The sequence below is a fragment of the Poecilia formosa genome, unplaced genomic scaffold (assembly GCF_000485575.1).
Source record: "Poecilia formosa unplaced genomic scaffold, Poecilia_formosa-5.1.2 Scaffold48, whole genome shotgun sequence".
NCBI lineage: Eukaryota > Metazoa > Chordata > Actinopteri > Cyprinodontiformes > Poeciliidae > Poecilia > Poecilia formosa.
In genome coordinates this window covers 1,224,434-1,250,632 of record NW_006799987.1, presented here as the reverse complement: position 1 = coordinate 1,250,632, position 26,199 = coordinate 1,224,434, and the positions used below count along the sequence as shown (strand labels likewise).

Here is a 26,199-nt window from a genome sequence, read left to right as displayed (position 1 = left end):
TGGGCATTAGCCAATGAAACGCGGCCCCTGTGGTAAGGTCCGTTGCTGGACCTGTTGTGGCTCAATATTGGTCCATATATAAGGCGCACCGGATTATAAGGCGCGTTTTCGGCTTTTGAGGAAATTTAAGGTTTTTAGGTGCGTCTTATAGTGCGGAAAATACGGTACTTTGTTACTGTAACGAAGGTAGATTTTTCAGGCGTCTTTTGAGAACACTCTACATTTTAAGATATTTTTAAGAGAAACATCTGCACCTTCCACTCCTTGTATTTCCACATGTAGCTTGTTACTTCTATGATAGACAAAATAAAGAAGGAAAAAATAAGTGTTGGTAATTCACTATTCAGTCGGATGCAACCAAAGCAAAGATCAATAAACTTTAAAGTCTAATGAAACTGGAGGATATTTTAAAATAAATAAACAAATCAACAGAAACAACAAATAAAATGAATTATGTAGTCTCTGAAAACAAAATTGCCCTTCAAAATAAAGGGCTAGTTGAGACCCAAACACCAGACTGAAGACTTTTATTATCCTGGTTTTAGTAGAAAAAGAGAAAAACGGTAAGTAATGCAAATGGAAATTATTTATCAAGTGAGTAACTGATTTATAGCTTATTGCAACAGGATTAAGCTTTACATCAACATGGTATTTGGTGAAAGCTAATGCTAACATGCTAACTTCAATTCCAGTTTTATCCACCCTTGAAAAACTACAACCCCGTATAATTCACATTCTTACAATACCATTAGACATTGTATACTTATGCTATTTCCATGTTTTATTTTGGTCCTGTATGTTTCTTTTTTTTTTTTAAGAGAGGAAGCGGAACTGCTGCATAAACAGTTTTCACAATAAGAGCATGAATATAAATGTAACTACTTGAAGAGTCAACAGTTAATAAACAAAACTTCAACACAAACAACATCAAACTTTATCCAACTGAACGTTTATAAAACAGCTTGGTTTAGAATTTATCCGGAAAAATTAATTTAGGGGAAGCTAAGTTCGCTAAACATTTTCAAAGTGAGCAAAAGCGCTAATCAAAAAATTAGCTCCCCTATTAGCGGATAAATGGTAATCCTGAGAACAGTGAGCTTACGTTTCCTCTAACTCCACGTTTATGTAAAAATAAAATCTAGTTAAGTTGGTCTTTTGGCCATTAAAATCTCTGTCATTTTGTGTGTTTACTGTTCTGCCAGACAGGCCTCCCACAACGTCCTTCTTTCATTTCCAGGCCTTTGATTACTGTTGAGCCTGAGTGGGAAATCCTCTAATTAACTCCTCCTCTGTTTGAATCGCAGGGTATCATTCCTAACTGGTTCTGACTCCGATGTATTCTGCTGTCTGCACACTTTAAAAATGTTTATCTCTATAGAAAATATGCAAGTGAAAAGAAAAACATGGAGATCTTATGGCTGAATGTCTTAGAAATGGTCTTTCAAAAAAGCTTGTGTCTGTAAATAATTTCTGAAGGTTATTTTGAATATAGTTACACAAATATTGGTCAGGTCTCTTCAAAAAACTTTAAAATACAGAGTTAATAATAATAATAATAATAAACAAAACATTAAATAATCCAAACTGTACTTTCCCATAACTGAGATTTTACTTTCCAAAACTTAAATGTTACTTTATTCTATCTAGAACTAAACTTGTCACAATAAAAAATTTTGCTTGACTATAAATTGTTGAAGCAATTATCGCAATAAATGATAATATTGTTGTAATGACACCATTTTCAAGTTATATATTCATAATGGTATAATTATGCAAGACTGATGAACTTTAATTTTGTAAAAACAGTTCATGCAAAAATACAAAATCTTCTAAAAAAAATGGTGGTCTAGTTTCTAGTGCAGATATCTTAGTACATTTAAAATAAAAATATAACTTACAAGTGGCTGTTCAAGATACAAAGGCTTGTTTTAAGTAAATTATTCCTTAATATTGGTGAAAAAGTTCTATTTCCACTGGTAGAATGTTCCACTGCGTCGTTACCTAGCAACCCCAGCCAAGCCCTGCCCGTTGCCTAGCAACCCAATTCTAGTTCCTTTGGCAGATTCTTTCAGTCATATGTTATAAATAAAATAATCTGCCAATGGAGCTAGAACTTTTTCATAAATATTAAGGTATTATTTACTTAAAACAAGCTGCTATATCTTGCTGAAAAGTTACTTTTTAGTTATTTTTGTTTTATTTCAAGTGTACTAAGACACTAGAAACTAGACCAAAAATACTTGATAATTGTTTGTGTTTTTGCAGTGCATTTTTTGACAGATGGAGAAAGATTTCACATGGAACGGGAAAGCTTCTTTGTTAATGTCCTGAAAACTAAGCGTTATAATCAGGAGACCGTGGAAATGGTTTTCCTCCCACTTTTCTCGAGTCGGCGTGAACTTTCTCACGTTGATGCTGCTTCATGTTCCCAGCGCTGAGCCAGGGGTTTTGGTTTGAACTCACTGACTTTGTTTCCATCCAGGTCTGGACAGAACCAGCACTTTCTCCTGTGAAGCTCATAATCGGAAGGGCGTGTCGACCTCCCGGTCTGGAACCATCACCGGTAATCGCCCCTTAAAAAGGTCTCTCTCCTGAATTCGCTGCTGCAGGATTTTTGTTTACTTTTGTTTTGGTGTTTCTTTTCTCTCTTTAGTTTTGCCATCCCAACCTCATAATGTGAGCGCTGTGGAGATCAATCAGACCACCGTTCGTTTGTCCTGGCAGCCTGGTTTTGGAGGAATCTACCCGATAATACGCTGCTCTGTTCAGGTGAGACGGAGCAGGATAAGTGAAAAACAACATCCAACCTGGAAGTCTCTCACTCTGTTTGACTTGGATGTTAAATATTGTCTTCCTCCTTTATATTTGCAGAATTGATTATAGAGATTATTTGTCAAAAGGCTAGTCAAGTACTCCGTAACTGATCGAAACACCAATTATTGGACTGCAAAACACAAAATCTTACAGAATATTTTTGGTCTAGTGGAAATATTTTCACACCCCAGAATTAAGACAAAACTAACTTTTAAGCAAGATATAGGAGTTTGTTTTAAATCTATAATTTCTTCATATTGATTTAGAAATCAATATGAAGACACAAACACTGTTAGATTATTCCTTTTAGACCATGGGAATAATTTTGCTTTAAGTGAAATAATCTAGTACTTTTCCATCAATATTTAGGAATCATTTTCTTAAAACCAGCTCCTATGTCTTTCTGTAAAGTTACTTGTTAGTTAGAACTTATCGGATGCAGAGACAGATATTCATTGGTATTTTATCAGTTTAACGGCTTTTATTAATACATTCTGGCACAACCAGAAGAACATTCATGATTTTAATTTGGCTAAATCGAAAGTGCGTTTGGCTGTTGTTAGTGAAGTAACCAGCCAGTGGAACTAGAACTGGTTGCTAGGTAACGGCCTGGGCTTGGCTGGGGTTGCTAGGTAACGACGCAGCAGAACATTCTATTGGTGGAACTAGTAACTTTTTTTACCAATATTAAGAAGTACTGACTTTAAAAAACTCATATTTATTACTGAAAAGTTCATTGTAAGTTGGTTTTGTTTTATTTCAACTGTACTAGGATATTTGCAGTAGAACGTTTTGCTGTGTGTAACCGAGTGGATGTAACTAGTTTCTGCCCAACTTTCTGCAATCCTAATTTTAAAGAAAAGGATGGATCCTTTTCCTTTGGTTGCCTCGCTCATCTTGTTCCCCTCCCTGCTGTCTTCGTGCATGGATCAGGTTTCGCTCTGGGAAAGTGGCCTCCTGAACTAATCTCATGTAGCACCACTCCCTCTCCTTGTGTCTGGTTGCCACCATCCAGCTCTGCGTTTCTTGTAGCTGAAAGGAGGAAAGTTTTCTTCCTGGAAAAAAAAAGAGAGAGAAGTCGAGCTGTGCAGCACCACCCCTAAACGTCTGGTTCTAATAAAGCTGCCCCCCTCCTCTTCAAAGGGGGAACAAGACAAGGGGCCAGCCTCAGCAAAGTGGGGCAAAAATCTGAGTTTAACAGTTTATTGTGCAGAGAGGAGTAACATGAAAAAGGCTGGGATGTCGAGAGCAGAAAGGCTTTTCTGTGTTTCACATGAAAGGAAGAAGAGAGAGTGAATGGAAAGAGGAAAAGCAGTGACAGCAGGTATTGTGGGCCTGAGCCATTCAGCAGGATGAGTCAGAGCAGAGGCATAGCAGTACATGAAACACTTGTTTTACAACTCAGAGCTGATTCACACTGTTGTTTTTTTCATCTGCTCTCCTGAATCACTCAGACTACTTCCTAAGTTTTCTGCTCACGCCATGAGGGAGGAGAACCCATCAGGGTTTAAAACCTGCATCATCATCAGCACCACACTGCACAAACACTAAATCCTACCAAGTAGTTTTGGTCTAGTTTCTAATACAATTATCTTGGCATACTGGATGTAAGACAAAACTAACTTATAATCAACTTTTCAGCAAAATAACAGCCAAGGCCGTCAAACTTACTTTCATTTTGGGGCCACATTAAATGTTTGAATGTTCTTAAAGGGCCAGTTGTTCCAGAATGTATTAATAAAACCCAGTAAACTGGAAACATCAATAAATAGTTGTTTGTTTCAGCAATCAATAAGTAAAGTAAAGTAAAATTTAATAATATTGATCAGTCCATCCAGGGTTTGGTGATTGTTTTTGTTTTATTTGCAATCAAAATCAGATTTTCAGAAATATTTGTAAGGAACTTTTACTATATTTGTGCTAATGTATTATGTTAAATGTGACTTTTTATTAATTGTCAAATTGATCACAGCTGAGGCAGCAGTCACTTAAACCCAATGTTTTCAGTCAATTTTAAGAGAAATTTGCAGGATAAATCATTAAAAAATGTGGGAAAAGTGGATTTTGCACGAATTTTGTGTATTTGTGAAAAACTGGAGGGACTTACTGAAGTAGTTTGGAGTCTGGAGGGCCACATAAAAAGCTACAGCGGGCCAAATTTGGCCCCCGGACCTTGAGTTTGACATATGTGATAAAAAGATACTTTTTAAATGTTATACTAAATAAAAATCTGCCAGTGGAAAAAAAAAAAGTAGTAGCTTTTTTCTTATTATCAAGTTCAAGTTACCTGTAAGTTAGTTTTGTCTTCATTTGAGTATAGTAAAATATTTACACTAGAAACTAGAAAAAACATGTTTTTGCTGCGTATAATGTGTTTCACGCTGCAAAAACAAGTAATTTCCGTCTATTTTCTTGTGGAAATATCTTAGTTTTGTTTTAGATCAAATGTACTGATTTATAACTAACTTTTGAGAACGATACAGGAGATTTTTAATCCTTAATCTGGATGAAAAAGTATTATTTCCTCTGGTTGCGTTACCATATAATTGTGCAATTTAATTGTGCAAATAAACTTATGTTAGTTTTGTCTTATTTTAAGTGTGCTAAGATATTTGCTCTAGAAACGTCAAACCAAAAATACTTGTTAGGATTTTGTGTTTTTGCAGTGCAGCTCTCAGGCTCGTAACCTGGCAGCGTGCGCCTCGTTTATAGAATAACTGCATCCAGTCTGTAGCGTGTAGCAGCAGAACAATGGTCTGGACAAACAACTTTGATGTGGTTTTGGGATTCCTGCAGGGAAGATTTCTTTCTGTTGTTCCCCTTTTTTTTAAAAAAAGTGTTTACTGCAGAGAGTTTGCAGAGGCAGCAGGTTTCTGGCTCTGATTTGAAGCTGCTTTCGGTGCACCTTGCTGAGCGATATGCGTGTTCAGCAGGTTTTACAGCAGACAATTAGCACTTAATGACGCCTCCCACTGTCCCAGTCTACAGAAGGTGCAATCCATGCTAAACTTGCACATATAACACAAAAATAAAAAGCTTAGGAAAACATATAAATATATAGTGCGGCTCCGTGGCAAGACGTGGCAAGATTCACTGCATAGATTTTAACATGTTAAAACTGTGAACACCGGTAAAGGTTCTGCCCAGAACCTTTGTACCAGCGAGTTTCTGATAGGCCCATAAATCAGACTAACATTTGCAAACAAGACAAAACTGCTTCTCTTGGCTCACTGGAGGTAAATTTTGGCTTCAAAAACAATCTGAAGGGATGCTGGAAAAGACCATCGCTGTGTTCAAGTTGTGCTAAAAGCAGTTAGCTTATCAGCAAAGCTATTCAAGGCTAAAATAGCATTTCAGTGCTAAACATGTAGCAGCAGCACAGATGTCCCCATTGCTAACGTTAACACAGCCCACATTTATAAAGAGGCTCCAAGAATCATCAGGAGCTCCTGAAGCACTGAAACTAAACACTTATACCAATCAGATGGTTAAATCACCTAAATAACACATTGAGAAGAACAAATATATTTGTTCTTGAGCTTTTAGGTCTATTTATTCAATGTTAGTTGCAAAAAGGGTTTTATAATTGAGAATGTTGCTTATTTTGTTTATATATAGTTTTTGATTAAGATTTGATTAATTACAGTCCCTGAAATTAATGATTAAAAATTACAATCAAGTCTCACCACTAATAAAACAGATTACAGTGTGATCGCACAGTGAAGCTGTAGAAAACCTCCTGCCTGAATTATTTTTGCATTTTTGGGAGCATTCAGAGAGAGCGGCCAGACGCTTGTTCAATTCAAAAAGCCACTTTTGTTACCAACAAACAAGATTTTTAACTTTGTTTTATTTTTATTCTTTTTTTAACTCAAATTATTCTAAACATCCAAGAGTTTTTGTAGATATAGTGCAAAAACCCAAAATCCTGCCAAGTATCTTTGGTCTAGTTTCTTGTGTAAATATCTTTTTACACCTGAAATAAGACAAAACTAGCTTATAAGTAACTTTTCAACGAAATATTGGAGCTTTTTTAAAGTCACTAATTCCTAAGTATTGGTGAAAAGTTCAAATTCCACTGGTAGAATATTTCACAATCAACAGGCACTGCACCGTTACCTAGCAACCCCAGCCAAGCCCAGCCCGTTACCTAGCAACCCCAGCCAAGCCCAGCCCGTTACCTAGCAACCCCAGCCAACCCCAGCACGTTGCCTAGCAACCCAGTTCTAATTTCACTGGCAGGTTACTTCACTAATAACAAGGGAAAAAATGTATTTTTGGGAAATAGGAACGTTTTCATTAATATTAAGGAATGATTAACTTAAAGCAGCCTCCCTTTTTCATGCTGAAAAGTTACTTGTATGTTAGTTTTGTCTTATTTCAAATGAACTAAGATATTTTTACTAGAACTTACGAGAAACTTAATATTTTATGTTTTTGCTGTAAGCATTAGAAATATTTCAGATTTTTCTTTCTCTTGCTGTTCTGCTCAAAATATTATTACAATTTTATCAACCTTTAGATCCAATAGGGAGTTTTTTTGTTTTCTCTTCCAATGTTTTGATTCTGGGAATCACGGCCTGTTCCTGTTTTCGCCCTGTGAGCCACAACAGATAAACCTCCCACACAAGAACGGCTACAGCTGCTAAATCCGGCACAAAGGCTGCAACAACTTAACGCTGCGCTATCTGAACGTTTCAGGCCAAGCAGTCGGGAGATTCCTTCCCGGCAGACTCGGATAAGACGATCCACACCCAGAAAGTGAACATCCCACCAGCCACGCATGTCATCCAGGGCCTGGAGCCGCACACGCTCTACGCCGTCAGGGTGGCCTGCGACAGCAGCCAGGGCCCGTCTGACTGGTCGCCCTGGGTGGAGCTTCGCACACGAGAAGGAGGTGGGTCTCTCAAGAGGATTGAGGATGAGTTTTTTTCCCTCGCCCTCTGGGTGTCAGTGTTTGTGTTGGAAGTATGTGAAGGTCAAAGCTGCGATGTTTCTTCTCCAAGTTTCCTCCCTCCTCTGTTTTGGGCTGACGCGCCAGGGAAAGCTGCAGGTGCAAACAAAAGTCAAGCGTTTAGATCTGTTCATTTCACTACAACTTGTTTGTTTGTTTGTGTTTCAACAACAAGGCAGCTCAAGGTGCTTTACATCACTGAAACACACAGTCAACTGTGATAAAAGCAATAAGCATTAATTCTGTCACCAATATACATCAAAAATATTGATCAATGTTTTACTTACTACTAATCAAAACAAACAACAGACTAAAAAACTGTTCATACCTGATCACTTATTTATCTACTTAATATTTACTTATTCATTTTTCCTTAACAGCCAAGTTGTTTCTGTTTCTACTTTATTTTTTATATTTATTGAGATATACTTACTTATTATTCTTTTATTCAGTTATTTGACTTGCCTTCGAGAGTTGCTGATTTATTTATTTTTATAAATGTTGTGCTTTCCTTCATGCACAATGACAATAAAAGAAATTCTGATTCTCATTCTGAAAAGCAACTCTGACCAGCTGGGTTTTTAAAGGATTTAAAGGAACTCAGTGTTTCGGCTGTTTTGCAGTTTTCTGGAAGTTTGTTCCAGATTTGTGCTGCATAGAAGCTGAATGCTGCTTCTCCATGTGTGGTTCTGGTTCTGAGAATGCAGAGCAGAACCAGAACCAGAACCTGAGTGGTCTGGAAGGTTGCTATGGCAACGACAGATCTTTAAGCTGATTTATACACTCCCAACAGTATCTTAAAGTCTGTTCTCTGAGCTGCAGGGAGCCGGTGGGAGGACTTTAGATCTGAACTGGGTCATGTTCTCTATCTTCCTGGTTTTAGTCAGAACTCCAGCAGCAGAGTTCTGGATCTGATTGATTTTTTTAGGCAGACCTGTTGGAGTTATCAATGCAACTAAAGATAAAACGTCTGGATCAGTTTCTCTAGATCTTGCTGATTATTACTGGCAATGTCCTTTAGGTGATAGAAGGCTGACTTTGTAACTGTCTTTATGTGTCTCTGAATGTCCAGGCCTGATCTCTAGTTTCCATCTGTAACAGCTGAAGCTGTGCGTTGACTTAAATCCAAAGATAAAAAGTTCAGTTTTGTTTCTAATCAGCTGGAGAAGGTTTTGGCACATCCACACATTGATTTGTTCTAAGTACCTGTTCAGTGCTTGGATGTAGAGCTGTGTGTCATCATCATAGTTTTGGTAACTCATCTTATTTCTTGTTATAACCTGAGCTAATGGGAGCAAATAGATATTCAATAGGAGGAGGCCCAGGTTGAACGTTGGGGAGCCCAGATTGTAACTTCTGTTCGCTTTGATGAGACGTTAACTACTGAAACAAACAAATCCGAGCTCTTTAGGTAAGATTCAAACCAATTTACTGCTCTACCACAGGGTCCTTTCAGTATAAAAGCATAACTTTCATAGTAAAAGTGCATAAATGTGCTCTCTATCCACATGTTTAAGCATGTTGGAGGTTTTCAAGCTCATCCTGAAAAACCTGACCCCATGTTGATCTGAAATATCATGATAGTTTCCCCTTTATGAAGGCTCAGGCAGTGCTTTCCCTGAAACGGGATGTAAAAAGAAAAACTGCTTAATTGTAATATAATGGTGGTTAGATGTAGGCTAGTTTCCAGTTTTTAGATACTTCTGGGTTATTTAGAAAAGAAAGTCTGAGTGAGCTGAATAAGCAGTTTCAGACATGTGAATGGGAACACAAAAGCTGTGCTGGTGTTTTTTTTAAAAATTACTGTTAGTCTTTTTCAATATTCCAGGCATAACATATGAAGAAGCTGGATACTGATACGCCAAGGCATTTTGCTCCACTAATGGATACCTGGGCACGGTATCCTAATCATGTGATTGACTTTATTAAATCAGGCATCAAAATAGAGACGTTGCATGATGAAATATGAACCTGTGTTGGCATGATCTCATCTTTCTGCTTTATGCACATGTGAGATTCAGTCACCTGGAACTGAAAAGAAGTTATAATGCTGGGAACAGCATAAACCTTAAAACTCTCAGCACCCGAAAATAAGCAGAAAGCTAATTTCCAGTAATCCCAGAGGAACAGAGGAAGAGAAATCTCCCAAAGATCTCCCAACGGAAGGGGAGCGGAGACCCAGAAAGACCCCGGACAAGCCCCCAGGGGTGTCGCTTCATCTCACGCTGACCATGTAGGGAAAAATCCTGCATTAAAGGCAAGGAGGAAAAATCATCATTTTAGGGCTTTACATCATGTTACAGTGTTATTCCCTTCATTCTTTCATGTTTGAGGAATCCTTTTGTCGGGGCTGCTCTTTCAGACTAGCGGCAGCAACTATTAGCAAACACCTGGTGGAACTACTGGTTTACTGAGCTCCTAAGATTGGTTTTTAAACGGCATAATGAGGAGCTTTGTTGTGACGACGTGCTGAAGGCACCGTGTCAGAAAGAGCAGGAGCTTCTTAAAGAGACAGAGGCCCAATTTCAAGGCATCAAATTGCAAAGTCAAATTTCTTTTAATTTATGTTTGACATGTTTAGCATTTTTAAAACAACTGAATGGAACATAGTTACTTGATTGTGCTATAAAACGGAACTATGTGTCTGAAAAATACAAATACCTTCACTTTAAAGCATTTGCATACCAGAGGAGAAAGTAAATAAGCCATATTATTTGATTATTTGGAAATATCATTAGCACCCCTGACTGCAGCCAGTAATAATACTGTAGAAACAACCTGGACGTCACCCAACATGCTTGATTTTAGTAAAATGTGTCAGTTATTCTGGCTGAGGGCAGCAGATTCATCGTGAAAACATTTCATGAGTTCATGACAAAGCTTCCCAGCATCACAAACAATTTTGTGTTTCATGCCAAAAATAAAGTTTGTTATCAGTCCTGTTTAGTTCACTTTAATCAAACTCTAGTTTGTTTACTTGGAAAGTCCGGTTCATTTGGGGAGGTGTGACCTGGACTCAGATGTGGACCGGTTCGAATGCATATATGTGAACGCTGAGCGGACTGGAGACCGCTCCGAAAGAGGAATTGGACTGCAGCACAGGGCATTCTGGGTAAACAGAACCAAAATAAATGTGCTAGTTTAGCGCTAGCAGGAGAAGCAGCTTGTTTTTCTTTTGTTTGTTTTTTTTACCAAAACAGAGAAATCCTACAGTTACTAAAAATCTGATGCGACTCCATTTTTCTTTACATTTTGTGCTCAGTGTTTTCAGAGGTTTTGATGTCGTTTCCTTCAGTGGTTCTTGGTGCAGCGCCCCCACAGGCGAGGAGCAGAACAGGTTTTTAAAACGGTTTGGTTCATTTCACATAACTGTGTGAAAACAAACCACAGCAGCTAAAAATGTAACAAATGTTGCAACTTCAGTCCCCAATCAAACCGAGTCTACTGGACGATCAGGTATGAAAACACCTTACGCAGATTTCCAGCTTGTATTTAAAAGATTTTGGGCCATAAAGCTGTCTTAGTCCAACTGTGTTTATAAAAGAAACCAGGCTGCGCCTGTCTGCCCAGTTTCATCCGTTAGCAGATGACAGGGCGCTTCAGGAGGGACAGAAATGGAGAACGCTGTGGAAAGTCTCCTGAAAGGCTTCACTGACTCCTTCCCAACGGTAATGTTAAGCAGCGGTGTGTTAGACTTTAAACTGAGGTGGGATTTTCCATGCCAGCTCATGCTGACTCCATCCATGGATTTAAAAAAAATGGCTGGAAATAGAGGATAGTGAGAGGAGAGAGAGAGGAGGTTTTGGCAGGGGCTTTCCATGATGAAAGCCGCCTCCAATCGTCGCAAAATGCTCCAACGCAGCGTTTCTCATTTTCTCATAAACAGGAAAAAGAAAAGAGGGAAGTAGGACTCGTTGAAATGCTGGTCACAGGCAGGATTTAGCAGTTTCACTTCTTTATTTCAGAAAAAAATGGCAGAAATCTTTGTTTCCTTTTAGCGGTGAGAAAGAAAAAACAGGAGTTTATGATTTCCTTTAAGAGAGAAATGTCTTTGCACTTGTCTAGATGAGTCAGAGGATAAAAAAAGCGGCGGCCTGGTCACAGATCAGCAACATTTTCCACATCTCTCTCTGTCTGGTTCTGGTCGCCTCTCTGCTGTCTTTCTCTCTAACAGACGGTCCAAATATGTTCTGCTCTGTCCCTTGAACATATCATCCTTCTGCTTCCTCGGCGTGTTATACATCCAGATCCTGAGAGCTGTTTCTGTTTCCCACATCCATCATGTGTTTCCTGAACTAAGTCCCCCTCGTGTTCTTGTGTTTAATCTTTTCCTCTACCTAAAGTCCAACAAGCGATGTTGTGCAGAAAGATTTCAGCTGAACACGGAAACAAATGCAAGGCAAAAAAATAAAAAGCTTTAATGGTGGGAATCGAGAACAAGAGCTTGAGAAAACACATTTTTTTGCAATTTTTCCCAAAACTCGTCTTTCTCCCATGAGGAGCAGCGGATAAATCCAATCTGAAACTAAACATTTAAAAACACAAACAGTTTTCATTTTTGCTTCTGTCTGTAAAGCAATTAAACCGAGACAGAATCTGTCCATTTATTTCTATTTATGCAAGTTTAAAATTCCAAGAGGAGACAGAATGTTCTGAGTTTACATCCAAACCGGGAAGGTTGCAACATACAGCAGCATATCATGACAGTTATGAGCAGATTGCTGCTGGGACTCCAGGGTTGCGTTAGAGGTCAGATTGAGCCTTTTACAAGGAAACCCTCACTAAGACTGAAAGGAGAGACGGAGGACAGTTGTGCAATTCATTGAACTTTTCAACAAATGTTTTATTGGGATGTAATGTCCTTTCTCCACCCTGATACTTCTACATAAAATTCAACACAACCTATTGCTTTAGAAGGCACCTATTAAGTAAATAAAGTGTGGCTTAATCATAGGGTGTGTAAACACCAGCCATGTTTGGTCCACTTAAATCAAATTCTAGTTTGTTTGTCTAGAAAGTCAAGTCAAGAAAAACAAATCTACAAGAATTAAGGTCCCAGTTTGGTTGAAGTGAACTCTAAATATTCTTTATAAAAGCTACACACTGCAGCTTTAACTGAGGCATCAGCAAGCACTGCCTTTTATTTTACACTTCAGTTCACACCAGCCCTGCTTGGTCCGCTTTAATCAAACTCCAGTTCATTTGACGAAAAGTTAGTTTTTGTTACAGCAGCAGCAGCAAGTTCTGGATTTTGTAATTTCAACCAATCGCTTTCACTTTAAGTCAGCCTTATTCTCAGCTGGCTGGATCTGCATGCTTTGAAGCTAAAATCTGTCTGAAAAAGACCCAAAAAAGAGGGAAGAAATTTTGGCATCTTTGGGAAAAGGAGAGAAAAAAAAAACGGTTTGACGTGACAAAGAGACGAAGTGTAGCGCAGGAGAAAGAGGAGCGTTAAGGTGGAGCCTTAACCGACTCGGGTTGTTTTCGTTGTCGTTCGCCGGGAGAACACGGCCGACATGTGGAAACAATCAGCCGCAAAACAATCCCTGATAACATCATCCATACTGTAGGCTGGGCAATGTTTCCCAAAACTCACGGTGACTTCACCAGTGTGTGTGTGTGTGTGTGTGTGTGTGTGTGCGTGCGTGCGTGCGTGCGTGCGTGCGTGCGTGCGTGCGTGCGTGCGTGTGTGTGGTGGTTCTTAGAGCCTCCCCCGCAGAAACAAAGCATAACAAAAAGAAACAAAGCCAGCTCTCCTACTTGAGAAGAAGATTGTTGGAGTTCTGCTCTACATGGAGCGTCAATCTCAAACAAATTCCTCATTCCTTTCCTGGAACGTTTTCCAACTGCTTTCACATGGAAAAAAAAAGAAGAAACAGGCAGAGAGTAAACCAGAGGAGGAGGAGATCAGGGAGTGGACTCTCCTGTCCATGGTGCCCTCACGTGCCCCTTTGCTGGATTCTTCACATTTCCTCCCACTTCATCCCCCAGATGCTGCAGATTCAATCATCCTAAAACCTCAAAGCTGTGAAAACAACTGGTTAGCCCCTGGCCTCTTTCACCCAGCTGCTGGCTCCTCCAGCTTCTGCTGGTTCCACCAACTCAAATATAAGACTCTAAATTAAATTTAAGACCCCTATGTATATTTGTTTTGCCCAGAATGCATATAGCATTGTACCAGAAGTGTCACCAACTGCTCTTACATTAGAAATATTTGTAAAACTTTTAATATTCCATTAAAAACACAATTTTGCAATTACAGTATTTCCATTAACTAAGAAATAAAATTATAAACATGGCTGAATAGGTCTGTTCACGCGATAAATCATAAAAATCATGCAGCGGCATCATCCTCCAACTACTTCCTGTTGTCTTTCTTTTCTGCCAGTAGTTGCATCCAGTTAATCATGAGACTGTATAACACACAAAAAATGTTTTCATTGCAGTTTTGTGAAATAAACAAACTTTGATACAACCGGAAAGTCATCTCAAAAACTTTTTTATCAAAAAATATGTTTTGTTTTGTTGTTTGTTTGTTTTTTTTCCAAAATTGCCATGTTTCCATAAAGCAAATTTGTTTTCGTAAATCCAGTTTACTTATGATCAAGGAAATGCAGCTGTTGGCAAAGACGAAGGCTGTGCACTAGTTACCTCTCCATTGGAAATATAAGATGCTTTTCAGCTGTCAAAATGAGTTTACTTCAAAAAAACTGCAATGAATCACAGGAGTGACATGATCAACAACCGGATGTTACTACTGGTGCAAGCCACGAAGAAGAAGACGACAGGAAGTAGCTGGAAAATCATGATGCATGTTTATAATGAACCAACATGTTCATGTGTGGTTTTAATTGTTTAATGGAAACATCACATTTGCGAAATTGCGTTTTTCTACATTCATATGGACAATGTTTAACTCACGTTTGTAATGAAAATGCAAAGAGATGCAAAATCTAGCTAACTAGCAAGCTAGTTAGCGGTAACCTCAACCGCCTCTAGTCACACAACACAATGATGACTGACTTTAATGTCGTGTTTTTCCTCATCCATGTTTCAGTGCCAGACAGCCCACCGGCCAACGTGACCGCCAAGCCAAACGGGACCGAGGTGCTGGTGTCGTGGGAAGAGCCTCCGGGGAAGCTGAACGGGGAGCTGCTGGGGTACCGAGTGGAATACAGCACACCCTACATGAAGCAGGTCAGCCCGAAAAGCAAACTCAGGCCTGATTCTCTGAGACATTAACGGACTTGTAAACACACCACGTTGTAGCTAAATCTGGTTTAGATCAGGCAGGTTGAGGGCAAAACAAACACGTCAGAAAACTAGGGCAGCACAGAGGACCCATGACTTCTTCGACAAAAAGAAAATATGTGGACACTCTTGACCAATGTGCGAGATAAAGATTAATTTTTTTTTAAAATGGCTGCTGTCGGGATCGGCCCGTATGACACGGAGAAGTAAAATGCCTCAGACGATGCGGACAAGTTGCCTCATACTATTTGATGAACACGAAGAATGCGTGGAGGAGCTACATTAGCTAGGCTAATTTTGCTAGTTCTACTAAGTAATACAGTAAATATCACTGATATTTATCTTACTATTACACAAGAGTGGGGAGAGTAGTTGTATTGTACTTACATTGCTCATGTTAAATAGGAGAGGCCAGAGCTAGTTCTGAGCCTTTGGCTTTGTTGTCATGGCAACTCCAAAGCAACTGCCTGCCAAGATGTCTGTCAGTCCACGGCATTGTGACGTCACACGAGAACTATTTATTAACAAGAAATACATGAAAAATGAATATTAGAGAAAAGTAATTCTCTACAACATAACAGGCTATGTACATGTCTGTTCATGTTTCAAAAATGACTCATATTTCAAAATAAAGGTCCTACTTCTACCTCTACTTAGCCCTGCTTACTGCTTTGCTTAAAAATAGAGTCCCTAGCAGGGTTGCCAGATCTGACTGACAGTTTCCAGCCCAGATACAAAGTCAACTTAAATAAAAAAGACAAACATCCCAAATCTCAAAGTCTGTTAAAGCTCATGATAAAAGTGATGGAGTCTAAATATTTTGAAAAAAAAAAAAAAAAAATGAGTGCAAGAACAACATTTTATTAAAAATGTTGAGGTTTTTTATTTCTCTGTTACACAGTAACAGCTACTTTAATTAATAGGATGTTCTAATTTTTTTTAAATTGCTAACTTGACACCATATAGTTGGACCAGAAAACCAACAATCTTCCGTATTTGTAACCAAGAAACACAAAGTTATGAATTTTCTGAGACTTTATGAATTTGTGTCATTAAATGACCAGTTCACCTGGTCTTATGTGTCATCTTTGTTTCTTTTTGTTTCCAGTTTAATGTGGACGCTGGATTGGACACAGAGTTCTCCATCAATCTGTCCACCCCGCTGTCCAACGTGTCTTTTAGGGTCTGCGCCTACACAGGGGCCGGTCATGGACCCTGGAGCCCCGAAAGGATCCTGGTCCTCAGTTCTCCTGGTGAGTGGCAAGAAAAATCAACAACAAATATTAATAAATACTATTAATCAAGTGTGTGGTTTTTAATATAAAATAATGCTGTTAGCTTAACAATTGATAGTTTAAGTAACTTTTTTCTTTTTTTTATTTCAAAAGACCGATTTCCATCACATTCATTAATTACAGCTTTAGCCATTCAAGGTTGTAAATAAGGATGGAGTCAGAGTGCAAGTGATTTTATCCATGTTGTCTTTGAGTTTAAGTAACTTCAGCTAACTATAGTTAACCTAACTGTTCCTTACGCTGACTGTAGTTAGCTTAACTAACTATGCTAACTATAGTTGGGTTAAGTAGCTGTACATAAGCTAACTTTAGACAGCCTGAGCATAACATGCAAAATCTGAAGAATTTGAAGCCATTTACAAAGTTTGCAGAGCCATAAAGGCACAATAATGTCGGGTTGAAAGGAAAAATGTAAAGAAATGAGAAATTATTTAATACTTGATGAATGATTTTAAATGTTTTTCTCTTGCATATAAATATAACAGTTTTTCTTCTCTTCATTCCACAGAAACGGGGAAATTCAGAGGTGAGTCCACATGCAGATCCCTCAAACTCTCCGTCTGCTGTGACAAAATGACCGGTGGCATGTTGGTGGAAGTGAGCTAATGATGTTTTCTGGGATGTGCAGAACTTCTTTTTTTCACTTTGTGTCACGGGCTTCCTCTGTCGTGTGCGTTCAAAAAAAAAGAAGGAAAGAAGATAAAATGGAGAGGGGTAGAGGAGGGAAGAGAGGCGGGTTGGCTGAATGGGGGAGACGCGTCATAAATATTTATACCAAGATGAGGCAGTGTAGCAGCTCTGTTTGCTTCGTCTTCAAGACCCAGACATCAACAAGAAGAATGGAAGAAGAAAGTGAAAAGGAGGCAGGGAAAGTTGGGGGAGGATGAGGAGTTTCACACGAACTTTGCAGTTTGTGTGAAAGACTGAGAGAAGATTCAGGATGAGCGATGGGATGGCAGCAGCTCGACTGAGGGACACAGAAAGAGGATATTTGTGGTAGATTTATTTCAGGCAGCTGAAAGACTTTAACTGCAATTCATGAAAACAGCAGGAAAACTCCCATGTTCAATTTAAAAAGGTGATGAAAACAGATTAGATATTTCACTTATCAGACTTTAACAGATTTGCTTCCCTGTCTTGAAAAATGTATAAAATAATTTTAAAAAATGATTTGAGAGCTGTAGCCAGAGACAATGTTAAACTCCAGGGTGGAAAAAAGTGGTTTTGGCTGCTGCTACTGGAAATACTAAAGCCACAAACGTCCATTCATAAACAAATATCTTTTTCCAGGATGGGATGATTATACAACAAACAGAATCAATTAACTATAAAACAGAAACTGGATGCAGACGCTGGGATTTATTGGTGATGCTCTCCGTCTCCGGTCTGCACATTTCACTACTTTTCACTACTTTTACCAATTTAAATAATTACTTTTTATTTAAATTGGTTGGTTTCTTGGCTTAGACTCGACTTGTTCTAGAAATGTAAAGGTATCCCTTCCAGAATAAGTTCTAGTGTGGATTCTGGATCATTGTCCAGTTGGGACACCTGACTGTGTCCAAGTTTCAGCCATCTATGATGCTCATGATGAGTACATGTAAACTTTTGACCAGAACCATTTAATTATAAGCTTATTCTGGAACCTTTTGGTTTATTCTTATATTTATTTATTTGGCACGTCTTTTTAGATTAAGTTTGACCCGTACGGCTAAATCTGACACATTTGCAAGATAAACAGAAAGTCAGTAAAGTTGAATCGATTAATCATGATTAATTATTATTGAGATTATTTCACTTATAACATGGAAAAATGTTTTATTGTAAGTGAAATAATCTGCCAGTGGAACTAGAACTGGGTTGCTAGGTAACGGGCTGGGCTTGGCTGGGGTTGCTAGGTAACGGCGCAGTGGAATATTCCACCAGTGAATTATAACTTTTTCATCAATATTAGAGAATTATTATCTTAACAATCTGCTGTTTCTCACTGATTCATTAGTTGTAAGTTAGTTTTCTCTTATTTCAAATGTACTAACACATTTGCTCTAAAAGCCAGACAAAAGTACTTGGTAATATTTTATGTTTTTGCAGTGTAAAGACTTTCCAAAGCTTTGGTTGAGCTGTTAAACCGACTCTGTGCCCGTGTCCTTCCAGGTTTGTCAGATCCGGCAACGTTTTCCTGGCACTGGTGGTATGTGGTGATGGCCGTCACCGGCGCCGTGGCCCTCGCCATTCTCCTGGCTGTTTACGTGGCCAAGTTGCGGCGCAAAGAGACGCGCTTCGGGTGCGTAGGTTTATTTGTCCTCCCTGTGGGTAAAGGGAGGGACCCGGCGGCTCGAGCCAAACCATAAATATTTTCCGTCCCTTCCAGACTCCATTGCTTGTTACTTTCTGAGAGCCATTTTCTGCGTTACGCCGCTACACTTCCTGTGTTGTTTACATGCTTATCCGACTGACCACACCTGTTTTGCCGTTGTGTGTTTGCAGGGAGGCGTTCGAGCCCATGATGGAGCGCGGGCAGCTGGTGGTGAGGTACCGCGCGCGCCGCAGCTACAGCCGCAGGCCGCTGGAGGCGACACGTGAGTTCCTCTGAACGCACCTGGATCAGGAGCTCTGAGCTGCATGCCCAGACCTGACTCCCTCAGACTAAAACACTTCATCCAGGGAAACTGGATGAGCGAGAAACGCTGCACCTCACCGCGCACAATGACAGCTCTGTCCACCTCAGGAAAAGACGGAGGGATACGGCAGGCCGTTTTAACATAAAATCGGCTTCAACACTTATATTTATGCTTATTACTAGTCATGAAGTAAACTTTTGTTCTGACTAGTCGTAATCCTAATTAAAGAGATCTTGAATGACACCATAATTCAAAATGTTTTAAAGGGGCAGCTTCATGCAAAATCAACTTTTTTTTTTTGCTTTACATCATGTTTTAAGTTTTTCCCTCATCAAAGTCAAACCTGTAGTGATGCTTTGATTATTTCATGCATGTTTGAGAAATCCTGTAATCTCCATGGCAACCATTCAGCTGAAACACCTGGGTGGACCTAGCCCCGCCTTCGAGATGCAACTCCCCCACTCTGCTCCTTCAGACTAGCCAGCAGCGATTAGCAAACACCTGGTGGAGCTGCTGAGCTCATTATAGGAGCTGCGTCTCAGTGAAACGCTGGTAAAAACATTAAAGGGTTAATAGAGGAGCCATGTTGGCACGACTTCCTGAAGGTGGAGTTTCAGAAACGGCAGGAAGCCAAATTGTAATTGGAATAGGACTGTTGTAAATGAATATTTTAGTAATGGATTATTCTATCGAAGCTGAAATGCTTCACATCAGATTTAAATGTTTTACAGTTTAACTTGTTTGTAAAAACTAACATAAACATCCAGATGAAGATGAAACTTAAACTCATGAGTGACACTGAGGACCAATCAGAGACGACCACTTTGCGTTGCTTTGTGTGCCGAATCCAGTCTGCAGCATTTCTTTGTGATGTTGCGACATCACAGAGACTCAAACCTGAAAACAAACGCTCAGATTTCACCCAGCTGGGTCACATTCAAGCACCGTCTTTGTCCCCAGGATATTTGTTATGGTTCTTCTGAGCAGGTCTCAACATGCTGGATTAGAAAAGAAAGAAGGCAAGACTAACAGGAAGTAAACGATTCGGAGGAATGATGAAATGAAATAGGAAGGGTTAGATAGGATGGATCTGATGCTGACCTGAAGGTTCCGGTCGTGTTTCCAGGACGTAGTCAGATCCTGACGTTCTGGTTGTTGCCGCGGCCGGACATACCAGCATGAGTCGCAACATGCCTGTGGTCTGAGTGCATTTTTGGGCCAAGCCGTGTCAGATTGATGGTGTAGCAGCAGCTGGAGGCGATCTCCAACCGTGTTGTTGTTCTGTCAGTCTGGAGGAAAACAAGAAGGAACGTCTGCCCAGCTGGAGGAAACATCCCAGCACACTCAGTCTTCAAATCCTTTTTTTAAATTACATTTTATGTTATTTTTGTCACCAAAATTAATCGCACTGCAAAAACACGAGTAGAAATTTTTCTCTAATTTCTACTGCAAATATTTAAGTACAATTGAAATAAAGTAAAAAAGACAAATTTACACCTAACTTTTTAACAAAATATAGAAGCTCGTTTTGAGTAAATTATTCTTAAATATAGATTAAAAAAAAAAACTAGTTCCACTGACAGATTGTTTTACTTATAACAAAAGATTTTTTCATGGTATAAGTGAAATAATCTGCCAGTGGAATTAGAATTTGGTTGCTAGGTAACAGGCTGGGCTTGGCTGGGGTTGCTAGGTAACGGCGCAGTTGAACATTCTACCAGTGGAACTAGAACTTTTCCACCAATTTTAAGGAAGTACTGACTTAAAACAAGCTTCTATATTTTACTGAAAAGTTACTTCTAAGTCAGTTTTGTCTTATTTCAAGTGTACCGAGATATTTAGACTGGAATCCAGAAAAAAAAAATATACTTGGTAAGATTTTGTATTTTTGAAGTGCCGTTTAAGAATTTAACACAAATAAACATAAATACATAAATGACTCAAAAAAACAAAGTAAGCAATAATCTAAAAACTCGATGTCGACACATTACATCTGAAATTAACCTTCAGTTCTGAGTTTAAAAATTTATTCTTTTAAAAATGTTTTTCCTGTGATATTTAGAGTTTGAACGTATAAATAATGGTGTCTTTATTTAAATTTGAGCTAAACCATAATATAAAAAAATTTTAAAGTTTTGAACAGGCAGGAGAAAGTGGTTGATTTTGTATCGGAGAAAAGTTTTTGCAGTGATAACGAGGAATACTTCTGCTAGGGCTGGGTGATAATCTAATTTTTTTCCACATCAGATCTGATCTGAATAGATTTTTCTTCTTCCTTTCTTTTCTAAAACAAAGTAAATAGGAGTGTTGGGTGCATATTTTTCAGCTGTTCTCCTGCTCTGGTGTTTCCTCCAGTGAACAGCTTGGGCATCAGCGACGAGCTGAAGCAGAAGCTCCAGGACGTGATGGTGGACAGACACAGACTCACTCTGGGGAAAACGCTGGGAGAAGGTCAGCACAACACACCCAGCTACTCGCCTTCACTGTAAAAACACTAAATCCTACCAAGGATTGTAGTCTGCTCTAGTTGGGAGATTTTCACTACAAATTACACAAAAATACTTTGTAAGATTTTGTGTTTTTGGTGTATATAATGTATTCTACACTGCAAAAACAAAATGTTACAAAGTACTTTTTGTCTAGTTTCTCATGCAAATATATTATTACACTGGAAATAAAACAAAATTAACTTAAAAGTAACTTTTCAGTTCTATGTAATATAAGTGATGTTATTGTTTTTCAAACTGTACTAAAAAATCTGCTTGTCGACTTAATAGTTTTGTAGATATTCAAGGATTATTGAATTAAAACAGGCTCATATTTCTTAATAAAAATTCATAATTGAATTGTTTCACACTTCAAAAACACAAAATATTACCAGTATTTTTGTAATTTCTAGAGCAAATATCTTAACCAAACCAAGACTGAATTCCTTGGTAGGATTTTGTGTTTTTGCAGTGTTTGTTGTGTCTGATGGTTTTCTTTTCACAGAGTCGTTGTTTTATTAAAGGTCTGTTGTTGCTGGTTTGCTTTGTCTTCAGGGGAGTTTGGCTCTGTGATGGAGGGCCTGCTGAACCAGGAGGAAGCTGTTCTCAAGGTGGCTGTAAAGACGATGAAGAGTGAGTCAACATCACAACAAATCAGTATTACAAACCTCTCAGTTTTAGAAATAAATTGGCTTTAGTCAGATGTTTGGAGAAGAAAAGCACAAAGTTAAATAGTTTGAAGTCCTGGTGTAGGCCAGCTCCTCCCTCATGGGATTTCTTATTAATCAGAGAAAGTTCAGAGCTTTGCAAACAGTGATCGATGTGAACCGTCGCCCCTCCAGTTGCAATCTGCACGCGCTCAGAGATGGAAGACTTTCTGCGTGAAGCCGCCTGCATGAAGGAGTTCGACCATCCCAACGTCATGAGGCTCCTGGGTGAGGATCAGATATTTATTCTACGGTTTCCAGAGCAAATATCTTACTACTCATACAAACCGAACATCCAAGTAACATTTCATCACATGAGCTCATTTCAGTAAATAAAACTTGAACATTGATGAAAAGGTTTTAGTTTCCCTGGTAGATTATGTCACTTATAATAAGACATTTTCCTCATGTTGCCTGTGAAAATAATCGGTCAGAAATTTAATAGAAAAACTTGAACATTTCCAAGTTCAAAGAATTTAAAATTTGCTAGAAAACCTAGAGAAATTTAGGACAAACATTTTTAAAAGTTTTGAAATTTCTGAGCTTGAAAAGTTGGAAAGTTTCTCGAAGAAACTCAGAAATTTTTAGATTAATCTAAGAAACTTAATATGAAAACATGGGCATTTCCAAGCCTGAAAAGTCAGAAATTTGTCATTTTCTAAACAGAAAAAATAAAACAAAACATCAAAATAAAAATGTAAATAATCTCCCAGTGAAACTATTTCTTGCTGAAAAATTATTTGTAAGTTAGTTTTGTCTTATTTAAAATGTATTTGGACCAGAAACTAGAAAAAAATACTTGGTAAAATTTTATGTTTTTGCAAATTCACTCATCAGTCAGTTTATTAAAAACTGAGTTGTTTTCACTGATTTTGTTCATTTCTTGCAGCAGCTTTTTTAAATGTTTGGAGTGTAAAATATTTTAATGTATATTTTTTAAAAATGTTCACATTTATGATCTTTGAAAAAGAGGAAATCAGTTTAGGTTAGTAACAGATTCATCACTGGAAGAAGAAGTGGAAAATGCTTGTAAAAATAAAAGTTTCATGTCGCTGGTTTTAAAAACAGAAAGTACCAAAGAACATGAACAGAAACCCAGAAAACATGTTAGTAGGACTTATTCATGATTCAACATATTCAATATGGTTTATTCACCAAAGCTGAACACTAGCAAGTGATTCAATTTCAGTTTTAATAGTTGCTAAAAAATGTAAAAACCAGACATTTTGAGTTTGGCCTCCTGCTTATTCAATGCAATCAGCACGATTAAACGGGAGCTGAAATGACAAAGTGAACAAATTCTGCACAAATGCAGCATATTCCATTGATTTAGTTAATAAAAAGAGGAGATTTTGTCAGCATTTTCAGTGTGTGGATGCTAATTTTCTCTTTCAAACTTTCTTGTCAGGTGTGTGTCTGCAGACGGTGGAGAGCGAAGGTTACCCGTCGCCTGTGGTCATCCTGCCGTACATGAAGCACGGCGACCTGCACAGCTATCTGCTGTACTCCAGGCTGGGCGACTGCCCTGTGGTACGCCTGAACACACAACCCAAAGCACCAAGTCAGCAACAAACCAGCACTCGCAGTTTCACACACTTTATGGTTTCTAAGTTCACATGAATGTCAGCAAAACTGGATCCAAAGTTCAGCACAGTTGTAAAGTTTTTCTTAAATAAGCCTCCAACCACTCCCCCTCTGGCAGCAGAAACGCTCTAAACACAAAGCGTTTTTGGCGCCAGCTGTGAGCGATATGCATTAAATCCCCAGAAGAGCTGAGAAACTCTAATCAAAGCAAGACCTATAAAGAATGTTGAAATGGTTATGAAGTGGGCCAACTTTTAAAAACAAGCACCCAATGGTTCCCTGAGGACCATCCAGTCAGTCTGCTGGAAAGTTAGCTGTGATTGTGAAAAGATGCACGCTGGCGCCCTCTGCTGTGAGTAACGGGTAAACGAGCTCTCCTCTGTTCCGCCTGCAGTACCTGCCGTCTCAGATGCTGGTTAAGTTCATGGCCGACATCGCCCGAGGGATGGAGTACCTCAGCAGCAAGAACTTCATCCACAGAGACCTGGCTGCGCGCAACTGCATGTAAGAAAAATCACTTCTTCCACTTTCCTCTCTTTCAGTTCCCCACAAGACCGCAGAGGTCTTTACCCTCTGCGGTCTTTATGCAGAGGGTAAAGACCGTCTGCTGGACGAAGCAAAACCGAAGAGACTTGAACTTTAATGGGGACTTATGATCAGAAATTGATATTTTTTGTACTTCTGTTTTGGTTTTTACTGCTTCTGAAAACAGCCAGAGTTTTTAAGAAAAAGCTGGCAATAAGTTAATGTTTTTAGTATAAACAACAAAACTTACCAAGTATTTTTTTGTCTAATTTTTAGTGTGAATATCTCAGTACCCTAAAATAAGACAAAATTAACTTAATGGTAACTTTTCAGCAAGAAATAGGAGCTTGTTTTAAGTAAATAACTCCTGAATATTCATGAAAAAGTTCTAGTTCCACTGGTAGAATGTTCCACTGCGCTGTTACCTAGCAACCCCAGCCCAGCCCGTTACCTAGCAACCCAGTTCTAGTTCCACTGGTAGAATGTTCCACTGCGCTGTTACCTAGCAACCCCAACCAAGCCCAGCCCGTTACCAAGCAACCAAGTTCTGCTTCCACTGGCAGATTATTTTACTAACAACCAGGGAAAATGTCTTGATATGAGTGAAATGATTTGCCAATGGAACCAGAACCTTTTCATAAATGTTAAGGAATTATTGATTGACAACATGAAAAGGCAAGTTAGTCAGCCTCCACACCAGTAGAGGGCGCCCAAGAACATCAGGCTAGCATTTTTTGAATAACACAAACTGAACATACAAAAACAATTTCTATGTTGATTTTATACTTGTGACACAAATAATGGTTAATATCTTCCTGTTAATGGCTGCATTTCTTTTACAAATGTGTGCAGAACTTCAGTATTTTGCTAATGTTGAAAACACACAATTTTGCAATTGCCGTTTCCATTAACTAAGAAACGCAATTAAAATCACACATGAATAAGTGAGTTTGCACAATAACTCATTAAAAAAATAACGTGTAAAAAACACTGGCACATCCTCCTACCACTTCCTGTTGTCTTTTTCTTAGTTTCTGGCAGCAGAAACATCCGGCAGTTGATAATGTGACTCAATGCCAAAAATGTGTTTCCAAGCACACCTCTTCCTAGCGGAAGAGGTTTTCGTAATTCCCATTTAACCCTGACACCACAACTACATTTGAGGAAAAATAAAATGTCAAACTTTTCTTTTTACTCTGAATTTAGTGTTTATCAGCTGATGTTACATTCAAATAGTTGCATTTCAAACTCCAAATATTTTTTTTAGCTTTAATCCTGTCAGGTGCCGTAGTAACACTGGGACAGCTAATTACAAATGATGCTAATGATAGTAGATATGTTACACACTTGGATTAGCTTATGAATGATAAAGCATTGACATGTTAATGGAGGAGACCCCAAATAAAAATCTGCTTAGGGCCCCAAAAAGGTTTGGACCGGCCCTGGGCTCCACTGATGCTTTTCAAAGCTGTACGGCTCTAAACGTTGACAGCTGAGCAAAGTAAAAGAAGAAAAGTAATGGACATGTTTTGTGTATGCTAACCTGTTCATATGTTAGGATAAACATGTGATCTTTAATAAATGAACATTTCTGTTTCTGCCTCAGGCTGAATGAAAACATGAACGTTTGCGTGGCCGACTTCGGCCTCTCCAAGAAGATCTACAACGGCGACTACTACCGACAGGGCCGCATCTCCAAGATGCCCGTCAAATGGATCGCCATCGAAAGCTTAGCAGACCGCGTCTACACAACGAAGAGTGACGTGGTGAGTACCTGGACTCACCTGGACTCACCTGGACTCACCCAGACTCACCCAGATTCACCTGGACTCACCTGGACTCACCCAGACTCACCCGGACTCACCTGGACTCACCCAGACTTACCTGGACTCACCCAGACTCACCCAGATTCACCTGGACTCACCCAGATTCACCTGGACTCACCCAGATTCACCTGGACTC

The 26,199-nt window shown here is 38.9% G+C and overlaps 1 protein-coding gene across 1 annotated transcript in view; it reads left to right on the top strand.

Moving 5' to 3' along the window:
• axl (AXL receptor tyrosine kinase) overlaps positions 1-26,199 on the top strand; it is a 41,391-nt gene that overhangs the window by 11,495 nt on the left and 3,697 nt on the right. Inside the window, exons 5-18 of the mRNA XM_007552388.2 lie at positions 2,483-2,563; positions 2,654-2,769; positions 7,516-7,711; positions 14,826-14,965; positions 16,128-16,272; positions 16,823-16,840; positions 18,469-18,598; positions 18,802-18,893; positions 21,291-21,386; positions 21,977-22,054; positions 22,264-22,356; positions 23,537-23,658; positions 24,107-24,216; positions 25,844-26,003. Coding sequence (XP_007552450.1) covers positions 2,483-2,563; positions 2,654-2,769; positions 7,516-7,711; positions 14,826-14,965; positions 16,128-16,272; positions 16,823-16,840; positions 18,469-18,598; positions 18,802-18,893; positions 21,291-21,386; positions 21,977-22,054; positions 22,264-22,356; positions 23,537-23,658; positions 24,107-24,216; positions 25,844-26,003 — 1,577 coding nt within the window. The remainder of the gene's footprint in view (positions 1-2,482; positions 2,564-2,653; positions 2,770-7,515; positions 7,712-14,825; positions 14,966-16,127; positions 16,273-16,822; positions 16,841-18,468; positions 18,599-18,801; positions 18,894-21,290; positions 21,387-21,976; positions 22,055-22,263; positions 22,357-23,536; positions 23,659-24,106; positions 24,217-25,843; positions 26,004-26,199) is intronic.